Source organism: Cajanus cajan, chromosome 10 (assembly GCF_000230855.2).
Source record: "Cajanus cajan strain Asha chromosome 10, NIPB_CcT2T_4, whole genome shotgun sequence".
NCBI lineage: Eukaryota > Viridiplantae > Streptophyta > Magnoliopsida > Fabales > Fabaceae > Cajanus > Cajanus cajan.
The window spans coordinates 42,299,535-42,311,535 of record NC_138526.1 but is presented as its reverse complement, the minus strand read 5'-3'; the positions used below and the strand labels follow the sequence as shown (position 1 = coordinate 42,311,535).

General features: G+C 28.7%; 1 protein-coding gene across 1 annotated transcript; it reads right to left on the bottom strand.

The window, feature by feature from the left end:
- Window positions 1-8,759: 8,759 nt before the first annotated feature.
- Window positions 8,760-9,552, bottom strand: LOC109810424 (glutaredoxin-C9). Its single transcript, XM_020373891.3, has one exon. The coding sequence runs from the start codon at window positions 9,465-9,467 to the stop codon at window positions 8,994-8,996; it is 474 nt and encodes a 157-aa protein (XP_020229480.1). The 5' UTR covers window positions 9,468-9,552; the 3' UTR covers window positions 8,760-8,993.
- Window positions 9,553-12,001: the final 2,449 nt, after the last annotated feature.

Sequence of the window (12,001 nt, the reverse complement as noted above, 5' to 3'; positions counted from 1 at the left end):
AAGAGTGAGAGGTAGCTAGCTAGTTTGCCATTACAATCCATCACTTGTTAATTGATTTGGCATTCTTACTCTTATTAGTAAACAGCCATGCACGTGTGTCCATGCTCTCACCAAACTGTGAAGCAAGGGTTAATCCAAAGCAAAAGACGAAAAAACACATAAAAGGGAATAATCGTCCGGATGACAACATGATCATGTCTCACGTACATTGACAGGGTTTCTATCCCACTTGGCTTTTATATATACACATAAAACTAACTCTTGTTCTTGTTTTTTTATTATTAGTATATCAGAAATAATTATTATTACTAACCTCATTCATCACATCGTGATTATGATGATGCAACTGGCAGTCAAACGTGCTTTTGATTCCTTAACACAACTTGAAGGTCAGTGCAGACCTTAATTGGGTGGTCAAAATTTGAGTGGTAGATGTGTGTAGCAAACCTTTTACCTTTCGCCCTTAATTTTTTGGATGGTAGATAATTTACTTTTTAGCTTTTCCTCAACATCTTTCGCGTGCATTGGTTCCTTTTCTTTTAAATAAAGCTTCTTCGTTTCGGTGAAAATGTTTACCTGTGGATTGTTTATGTTACGTGGCCTATCAATATATAGGATTTTTTTTTTCTTCTAGTAATAATATATAGTATGTGAGGTATATACTACTGAAGTTATTCTTGAGAGAATGAAGGCAGAATCTTCCCCACCACCACAAAAGAAAAAAAGAAAAGAGATAAAGAAAGTAAAAAGTTTGCTTAGCCTCAACGCTAATATTTTCTAGGGTAATATAAGTGTTGTTTTCTTTAGACTCGCTTGAAATATGATATATGTTAATCTAGGAAATACTGTGTACTAAAATTTGATGTTGATATAAGATTAGTGTATTTTTTTCTTGCCATGAGTATCTTTAATTTATTGGACTGAAATTAATCTCACTTTACAATATTGACTACTATTATCTAGAATGATTTTCATACACAAAAAAATTAAACACGAAATTTTCTGTTACAACATATTAATGCAGAGTATTTAACCACAACACTTATCTATAAGTTTGTAAGATTAGTGTTTAATTATTAAGTTTGAGTAAATACTAAGATTAACATGAAAGAGAATATGTTAGAAGACAGCCAGCTGACAAAGGCAGTGAATTTTTGGAAATGTGAGTAGGCGTCTCCTTGTGGGCTGACTTTTCCTGCTACTTTGCTAATCCTTAATCATAATCTAATGATGTTTTTCCTTTCTAACATTTTTTAAAATAAAATTTTGGAGTTTAGCTGTTGAACTCTTTTGGCCTTAGAATATTCGATCTCTACCCTCCATCACTCTCCCCAAAGGCTGCAACTTTCAAGGCCTTGTGAGATTCCTATTCAAACTCCACCCTGCCAGTTGCCACAACCTCTACCTTGACATGGTTGGAAACAGACATTTCAAAGCATATATATGAATTTAGGGAAAAGCAAATTGTTGTCACCAAGGATGTGTTCGTTTCTTTCTTTGTCCTCTTTTTACACAAACTGAAAGTAAACCATTAGTTATTTTGGAATTCATTTGGCTAATTTGAGTAAAACCAGAAAAGTGGTGTTAGTATCAACACATGTACAGTATTTGTTGTAGGTGACTGTCAATTTTTCATCTATAATTATATGTCGCTCTATTACTTCTTTTGGAAAATTTACTTAATTTGATCGTTTAATGCAAGTTGATTTATATATTACTTCAATGACATCCGATTTGTAAAAGTATTCCAAGTATATGTGTTTAAATTCTAAACAAAAGCAGCTTGAAAATAAGTTTTAAGCTCAAAGTAAATTATACAAATTAAGGGTGATTTTAAAGTAAGAATTTTCAACAAGTTGATTTAGCTTAATTAAATTGAAATAATTGCCCGAAAGTAGAACAGATTTAGATCTGGGATTCCATTACAGAAACCCACATGCTTCTGATTATCAAAAGCTGGAGAATATTTGCCTTTTACCATTGAGCAATTGATAACCCTTTTCTTTAATATTATGTTATTTTATTTTATTTATCAATTGCTGTACCAATGCATGATATGCTACAAGATCTTATTGAATTTAACCAAATCAACTTTACGGACACAAAGAAAGAACAGCACTTGACATGAATATTCCCTTTTGGATTTGCAATTTGTACTTCACTTTTTCAAAGGATATGCACGGTTTCTTTGTAATGCATAATTGCAACAGTACATATGTTTCTTCAAGAATGAATGAATGAATACGTACATAGCAAAGTTTCGTCATTTTCTTTCATGTCACGGATATCACAAAAGGAACAACAAAGTTACAGTAAAAGCAAAACAACTCAGCCACTATCTGTTGTCTCAAATTTGTTAGCTACATAAAAAGTACCTTGTCTGTGATTTAACGAAGGACACAGTGCACTACAAATTCGGATTTTCAGTGTTATGACACCATCTTTGCATACGCATTCAGGTATATGTGTACAAATTGTTGTGTCTAACACACGTCTCGGATTATTTGTTCGTTGATTTCCAACCAACAACAACACAAATTTCATGTTGATTAGCATCTGCACACGCCACCGTGGTTTTATGATTATGACTTCCAACTAACAATATACCGGGAGAAGTGTTAACGACGTATTTTCTATCACAATCTTTTAAACACATTTTTATTGGTTAAAATTTATTAAAAAAAGTATTAAATAAGATGAAAGATTTACTAAATTTTATATTTTTTAATAAAGTTTAATCAATTAAAGAGAATATGTTTGAAAGAGTGTTCTAATCCTATCATTTCTCATATACATATAACTACTTTCATTTTATAAAATTTATTTGATTGGTGACAAACATTATCTATAGAGTTCTTTGTAATATTTGATAGTTTTCTACTTTTCTTCACTTTTCCTTTTAGTTGGGTAAAAAGGGTCAGACCCAGAGAGATCCAATAATCAATTCTAAAATGTCACAACAAAATTCAAATGATTCAATAGAAGTGGTTGTCATTATCAATTATTATTCCATTATAAGATTACAGGATAAAATATGGTGTTATTTCAACGTGATCTTGATCGACACTATTAGTTTATTTTATTTCGATTTTAAAAAAAATATATTAATCTACGACTCTACATGACCAAAAAAAAGTATTTGATTGGGACTTCTAAACAAATATAAAAAGGTTTTTTTTTCACCAATTCACCTCTAAACTATATTTTTAATTAATTATTAGGATCAATATAATAGTAAAGAGTTATAATAATATATACAAGATTTTATATTTAAATTTTTTTGTCCTTCTAATTTTTTTATAAAAAAAATCCTAAATTTCATGGCTTTTAGTTGTCTTTACATGAATTGTGTTTGTGTTTGATGTCATAACTTACATGTACTTACTCTCATCTGAATTCAATTTTGATGAGGTAAACACTACAATAAGATCATAAATTAATTATTGTCATCGCACTAATTATTAGATATGAGTGTTTAGAAGTGGTTTATTTTTAGATTTATTTTTAAATCAACATCATTTTATAAAATTAATTTCAAGGAAACGTGAGATTGTGGAAATTTTTGCCTTATAATGTGATTTTTGTTTGAATAATAAATATTAAAAAAATTAATTTTGACATACATGTTAGTTGGAAAGTTGCAAACAAAATTGATTTTAGATAGATAATTACTAACATAACGTGAGTCTAATTAAAGATATACATTAAATAAATAACATGACTCAAGTTGGTATTGATGAAAAATTACTTCTATTAATTTTAACGATACTCGACTCTAAAACTTGAAATCAAATTTTAAACACAAATCAAATATCACGGTCAATAAAAAATCATATATTTGAGTAACCTTAAATATTATATATTTCATGCAATAGATTTTGTGTAATGCTTCCTATCGCGGCTCTCTCTCTCTCTCTCACTCGTTGATGTTAGCTTTTTGTGTATGCTAACTTTTTGTATCATTATTGGTAACTTTTTGGTCAAAAAAAAACATTTAAAATGAATTAGCTGTCACTTAATGGGTGCAACACTTGCATCAGTTTGCTCATTAAGAAATTACGTACGACAAAGAAACACAAGCACAATTTAATTGTATATTGCAAAAAAAAAAAAATTTTTGATAAATTCCATAGAAATTAAATCTCCCTAATTAACATGTATGCGAACATTGGAATTGATAATTGACTCACTTAATTTGTCAATCCACTCATGATAGTTCCATAATTTGAGTTCAAATTAAAAAAAAAATTAATAGATATTTTATAATTTCATTGTGTAAATCTCGGTTGGGATTGAGAATTTTGTGTGTCGACCCTTCAAACTTAAAAAAAATTTCCTGACTATATGGTTGAAGATAACAGCCACTAGATATGTGAAAATGAGCTTGACTCGATGGTTTACTCAAGTCGGGTTAGAAAAAAAATATTAATTAATTCTGGTTAAATTTTAATTCGACTCATTTAAATGAGAGTCAAACAAGTTTGAGTCGAATAGATCCCTTTAATTTCTTATAATATATATATATATATATATATATATATATATATATATATATGGATGTTTTATATATATAATTATCATTTAAAATTTTGATTAATATTTTTTTATGTATTTGCATTAAAAATAATGATAGACTTAGTTTCTTGATAAAACTTATAACTCTTTATTTTATTTATTAAAAATAGAAATATGTAATTATTTTTTAATTTAAAAAATTTGGTGAATCAATTCACCTAATTTATTAATTTGTGGTGAGTTAAGTTGGGTTGAAATTTTTTTAGTCCACCAAAACATGAGTCGAGTTAGATATTGATCCATTTAAAACATTAATTTGTGATGAGCCAATTCGAATGAGTATTATTAACTCCCTTTAACACATCTAGCAACTACTAGGTAGATCCTATTCCACCAATTATAACATTAATAATAAAAAATGAAATTAATTATATATAGTTGATGAAAAACAGTTATTGTATTTGTATGGGATTGATTTGTGTTTCTGAACACGCTTAGAGGCAGAAGAGGTAAGCATTTTGTCCTCGTGGATATGGAATAGACCACCACTATAACCTCATCCCACCAACTATGAATTGCCATCTAACATAACAAGATTAGAAGGATTCTCTTTCTTAGCTAAAAGCAAAACTAAAGTATTGAGGGAAAAAAAATAAAAATAAAAAAGAAGCACCCACAGCACTAGTTTCTCTTTTCTTTTAGGTGAATCAAGCATGCATTAGCTATTAATTATCCCCTTTAATAGAGAAAAGGTAGGGACCAAGCATACATAGAGCGAGAGAGAGCAAATAATGCCCAAACGAGAAATTATTTAGTCAAGAAAATCAAGTCATGTTGTATTATTAGGGCAAACAAAGGTCAGCATCAAGAATTATATGAGCACAACGAGAAGTTGCACTAAGGATAAAAGAACAATGTTTTAATATGAGAAGAAACCATGAATTGATGAGGTGTCCTTCGTTTTGCTCATTGAATTATTGGGGAATTTGGATGGGGAAGGGAGCAAAAAGAGAGATATTTTCAAAATTCCCTTCCTTGTAGGAATTGAAAGCAAGGAGGTCCATCTTCCACTCCGATGATTGATAATTTGAAATAGTTAATAAATATGAGACGTTGTTGGGTACATAAAAGTGTATGCGTATAAAAAGGGATCTTTGTTGTCTACCTTAACATCTAAATTTAATTGACGCTGCCCCTTAATAAATTATTGCTACACAAAATACTTTGTCTTTAAGATAACTGCGAGCCCACAAGCTAGAAAGAGGTCTTAATTATTTGGGAGAAGTTTGCATGAAAATTGATAGAGGTAAACCCCCGCTAAAAATGCAAATCAAATTTCTTACTATCTCTAGTCGGTTTACGTAAATCAAGAAATGTTACAAGTTTTCTCGATTTACATATTTTTTTATTATATCTTTTTTGTTTAAATATATTTTTAGTTCCTCAAATTTAAGATAAATTTATTTTTGGTCCTTCAAATTTAAAATCGTTATTTTTAGTACCTGTAATTTTTAAAAATCTTATTTTAGTTCTTTAGATCACCAATAACATATCTGAAAGTAACAAATTAAGACGGTTATACAATATCAATTGAATTTAATGTGATATTTTAATTAACAAGATTACCAATAGGTAGGTTTTATGTAATAATATTTGATAAATTTTTTAACAAAATTTGAATATAAGGACTAAAATAAGATTTTTTAAATTACAAGTACTAAAAACATCAATTTTAAATTTGAGAGACCAAAATAAATTTATCATAAATTTGAGGGACTAAAAACATATTTAAACCTATCTTTTTTTTCTGTTTTACTCTGCAATAAATGCATATTATTAGTTGTTAATATATAAATTAGTTATAATTAAATGAGATGTAAGGTATAATTAATTAAACGGTAATTAATGTTGTTTTAAACTTTAAAAATAACAAGTAAATAAAAATAAAAGTATACTTAAAAAAGGCAATTAAAAAGGTAGGTGGAGTATTTAGATACCAAATTAACATATTAAGTCAAATTTCATTAGGTCAAAGTGAAAATTTAGATAAATACAAAGAGATTTAGTTGGATTTGAAACTTATTGTTATCATTATTTTCATCAAATGGCTAGTTATATTTTTTAACAAAATTAAGTCATTAACTAAATAAATGAATATTCTGCACCATTAACAAGATAAAAATAAATAAAAACTCAAATATCACAAAGTTCATAAATAAATAACACTAAGATCTAAACTATGTGATGCATGAAATATGCTTGTCATTTTTTTAAAAAAAAAAATGCTATTGTTGTTTTATTTTGGCCAATTATTTGACATATTTATTTCTTTGGCTTATGTTTTGATTGAAAATAAGAAATGAAATAAAATATACTTCTCATTACTTTAAGTATTTAAAATAGAATTAAATAGAATAAAATTCGATGAAAATTATTTCATTTTAATTGATTTAAAACTCTTGTTCCAATTTAGAAAGATAAGATAAAATAGCCACATTATTTATTAATTTTCTTATTAATATGTTTACTCCGCAAGCATGAAAAAAAAAACTTCCTTCTTGTTATATCATAAAATATTAAAAATAATGATATAATTATTTTCTTTTTCATATCGTTAGTCAAACATAAGCCAAAAAAAAAAATGGAATGAGTGCTTGGAACTATGGTTACTTCCATTCGCAAGAATAGGCCCATATGCTAAGCTATGGCCCGAGACATAAACAAATAGGCCCGAGACATAAACCAATAGGCCCATATCACGTGAATCATTCAAACTTTTTTAATATAAAATATAATAATCATTAAAATAAAATTTTGGTCAAATTTATATTAAAAGTAAGCTCGTATAATGTCCAAAACCGTTTTAACCCTAAATCCTAAATCTTAAACCAAACACAAGTACAAATATAAATAATAATTTATTAAATTGGATATAAGTACTAGATGAGTTAAAAAGAGGAATGAGAACAAGATATATATGAGAATGGAGATAGGATTGGAATAAAGATAATGAAACTTGTTTCCACATGTTCTTGTTACCATTTCTACCTGATCATCAACTTCGATTTGAATGAATAAAGATTGTGATAATTTACTAGACCCATAAATTAAGTGATAATTGTGTTTAAATTAATTATGAATTTATAATTTTTGTCGGTCTAATGGGTTTAAAAATTTGAATTGGAGTCCATCCAGAATTACCCATATGAGCCCATATTTTCAACTCGTTGAAACTGAAAACCCACCCAAACCTGCTCGAATATTTTTTTTTTTTCAATCCGATTTTATGGGGTCTTTGTTCACTCATAGTAGTTTGGACGAAAATATTGTGCACGTGATATTTAGTTATAGATTTTATTATTATTATTATGGTCACAGTTACTGCCTAACTTGAAAATTGAAAATTTGAAATGTTTGTTTTCCATTGTCGGCCATGAACCGAGTTGAAAAAAACTGACACGCAACTGAACGATGAATGCACCCATTGTGATTGTTAAATTATAAATCCACCTTTTAATACGCTTAATTTGCGAAACAAGTTACGATTAATGTCACAAAATGTTTTCGTGACTATGGAAGAGATATTGCAAAACGACCAATTTAAAACTTTATTCTATGACCAACAGCTAAATAATTTAATATGTTATTGGGAAGATGTAGAATAAAAAATAAATAAAATTGAGAGGGCACACATATATATATATTCTAGAACAATCTTATTTAAGTCCGAAACGGTTGTGCGTGGTAAAATGGCAATTGTGTAATTTAAATTTGAATTCATTAGTTAAGCCAAAACAAAGCAATACTAAATGTTAATCTAAATACTTAATAATTTGAATTAAAATATAGAATAGTGGCAGCATTTATCGATGTAAATCACAAGAAATTTAGTTCTCTTTGCACGGTTTGAAAGAGAAGAGTGGAGAAGAAAGATTTTGTAAGAGAGAAAAAGGAGTTAGAATTTCTCTTCATTTAAAATCAAAGGAGTGACTATTTTCTTGTCCTGTTTATAAGAAAGGGAAAATGATTTTACAAACTAATTTACTTTTACCTTTAATTATAATTATGAACTTTAAAATATAAATAATGAAAAGAGATAAATTTAGATGAAAAGGAATTTTGTTTCCTTCTATTTCTCTCTTTCTTTTTTAAAGTTAAACCAAAGAACAAAAGCTTATAAAAAAATTCTCTTTCTTTTTTCCATATTTTGTCGAATGTGTCATGTGTGAATAAAAAAATAGACATTAAAAAAACTACTCCCCTAAATAGGTTCATTTAAGTTGACTGAAATTACAAAAAGGATCTAAATGAAAAAAAATAAAATGAGATTACATATGATGTTTTGATGAAGGGGAAGATGGAGCACATGAGAAATCATGTATAATAAACATTTGGTAAAAATACAAATGAAGAAATAATAAGAAAGAGCATGAAAGGTAGCTAGGAATAAAAAGAAGAAGAAGAAGAAGAAGATAAAGTCATAGCCACAAAGCCCCAGCTTGTTTGAGGATGGGAACCAATTCCCCAGAAATATGAGTAGCCATGATCCTATCCAAGCCTCCAAACAAGTTACCCCCAATAAAAACCGCAGGAAACTGTAACCCTTGTTGTGATAACGTTGTTGCTTCCAATTGCGTGGCAACACCAGCCTCATCCTTCTCCTCCACCTCGTACACCGCAGGGTTCACACCAAGACCAAGAAGCAAACGTTTGACCACATGGCTCATGCAGCACCCGCGCCTCCCAATCACTATAACCGCCTTCTCATGAACCATCTTCACCACCATTTTCCCCTCCCATGAGGATGATGAAACAAGTGATGATGATGGAGAATCAAGATTATTAACATCATCATGGTTATCACAAGAGTGTGTAATTAATGGGAGTGGGGTGAAGTGGGTGGTGGGGTTATGGAGAGGACGCCATGATCTATAGGGAATTGCTTGATGCATGATGGTTGATGGTTGATGGTTGATGGTTGATGGACAAGTCTTAGTAAATGGGTGGGTTAAGGTTATGGTTGTGGGAGAATATTGGAATGAACACAATATATAAATGGTGCGTGGAATTGAAAGGGTCATAACTCATTACTCGTTGTTACGTCAACAAAATGTATTCTAAGTCACGCGCTGTTGTGGCTGACGTTGTTGGTTGTGTCACTTATTCCTCTGTTTTGCATTTTGTGTACGTATTGATTTGGACGGCGCCCAACTTGTCTCCTACACCATGTTTAATCCTAAATCCATGCTTTTTCCTATTTCTTAACATTCCATCTATTTCCTCGCCTAAAGATATTTTATATTCCTCCTTCTACACATGCTACAATTCCAATTCTACCATTCTTTTTTTTTTTTTTTTTTTTTGGAAAAAACTAGGGCGTGTATGTATATGCTTAATCTTTCGTGTACAATTCAATTTTTTGCACACCGCTGCTGGTAACTTCCGTATATTAAATGCTATATTGATTTTTTTGTTATTTCTTGGTGCTTAGAATTTCTTCTAGAAATAAGGGTTTTTTTTTTCTTGTGGAAACGTGAATATCAGTCTTAGCACTATTTAGAAAAAAGAAAATTGATTAGAAATTATTATTTATATTGAAGATGCATTTAAAATTATGGTGAGGGTACATTAATATTTAATAATATGTTTAAAGAAAAATTTCCACTTTTGATTTCTAAATTTAGTATATTTTTGATAAAATCTTAATTAGGACACTCAATAAAAAAATCTAACATTTTTATTACAAAGTGAAATATTTAATTTAACTAATATATCCTCAATATTTAATGTAATCAAGATTTTAAGAGAGATTAATTCCAAGGAAGACAGGAGATAGTCCTATTAATATCATGGTATATATATATATATATATTTTTTTTTTTTTTGATTGAATAAGATTTTTAATAAAAACTTTCAAGTGTTGTAAAAAAAACTTTTTATTTGAAAATTTATTAATTATTAATTTAAAGAAAAATACGTGGTTATGTTAAATAAATTAAAAAATGGTACACGTTTTATCGCCCTTAATTTTATAACTGTTCAAGTCCTTAATGGTACAGGTGTTCTAACTATAAATTCAACTAATGCTTTGTTGAAAACTAAAGATTCCGAAGGAAGATGACAAAAAGAAACTATTATTCCACATGGGCGTAGTTGGACTAACCCTGAAATTAAATCCTAGCATATGGATTCACTTCTTATTCCTTCTTCTTTGCCTCATATATGGTGTATATAGAAGAAAAGAATCCAGCAATATTACGATCCATTCGGTAAGATTAATGAAATTAACACTAATGATGATTATTAGAATAGCCTAACTTAGTCATAAACCTGGTTTTAAAAGAGACTAAAATATGTTCACTGAAAATAGACTGCAAAAAAAAAGTTATTTGAACTTTGATTTTATATTTATTAAATAAATAAACTTATTTGATGGTGATATATACATAGTTTGAAATTCAATCGTATAATTAGCTTGTTACAATTTAGTTTAGAAACTAAATGAGTTAATTTTAAATTAAAAAGAATAATGAAAAAGAATATAAAAGTTATTTTTAATGAAAAAATGAAAAAAAAATTTATGTCAATGACCGAATTCAAACATAGTGTTTTGCAATACATTCTCATACAAGGTAATTAATAAGTTATATTAAATAATTTATTAAAATAAATTCAAAATATCTCATAAATTATAAATAATATATCTTATAAATTTGAAAAATACACTCATAAACACTTAAGATTATTTCAAATGTCTTTAAATAAAAAAAAATATAAATAAATTGTATATAAACTATTCCAAACAAACTTTAACATTTAAAAATATCATATTGATTAATACGAGAAAAAGACGCACTAATTAGGGATGGCAAACATACTCGTACCCGCGGGTAATACCTGAACCCGTCCCGACTTTGACGGGGAATACCCGGTTTGACCGGGTACGGGTACGGGTATGGATAAAACCCGATATATTAAATCGGGTACGGGTACGGGTATGTACTTACCCGCCCCGTACCCGTACCCGTACCCGTCTCCGTTCTCATTTTTAATTTAATACTAACTTTCAATTTAATTATATTAAAAAAATTTAATATTTTTTTTTTTATGTATGATTATTTATTATAATATAAGATAAAGAAATAACTTAATTATAATTATAATATAATAAAAAAAATAATTTTAAAATATCATTTTTTATAATAAAAAAAAATTGACGGTATAGGTACGGGTACAGGTATACCCGATACTCGACGAGGACAAGGATGGGGATGAAAATCTATACCCGACGGGTATGGGAACAGGAACGAGAATGAGTTTAACTTGCGGGAACGGGACATGTATCATGAAACCCGTACCCGTCCCGCCCCGTTGCCATCTCTAGCACTAATAATTCCATCATCTTCGTCCTACTCTTTTTAGTCTTTATCTTAATATCTCTTACTTATTTTCCTTATAATAAATTTGATAGACTTCAAAAATATCT

What these genes read in the sequence shown, in the direction of transcription:
- LOC109810424 (XM_020373891.3), bottom strand. Translation starts at nt 9,467, where the DNA reads ATGCATCAAGCAATTCCCTATAGATCATGGCGTCCTCTCCATAACCCC.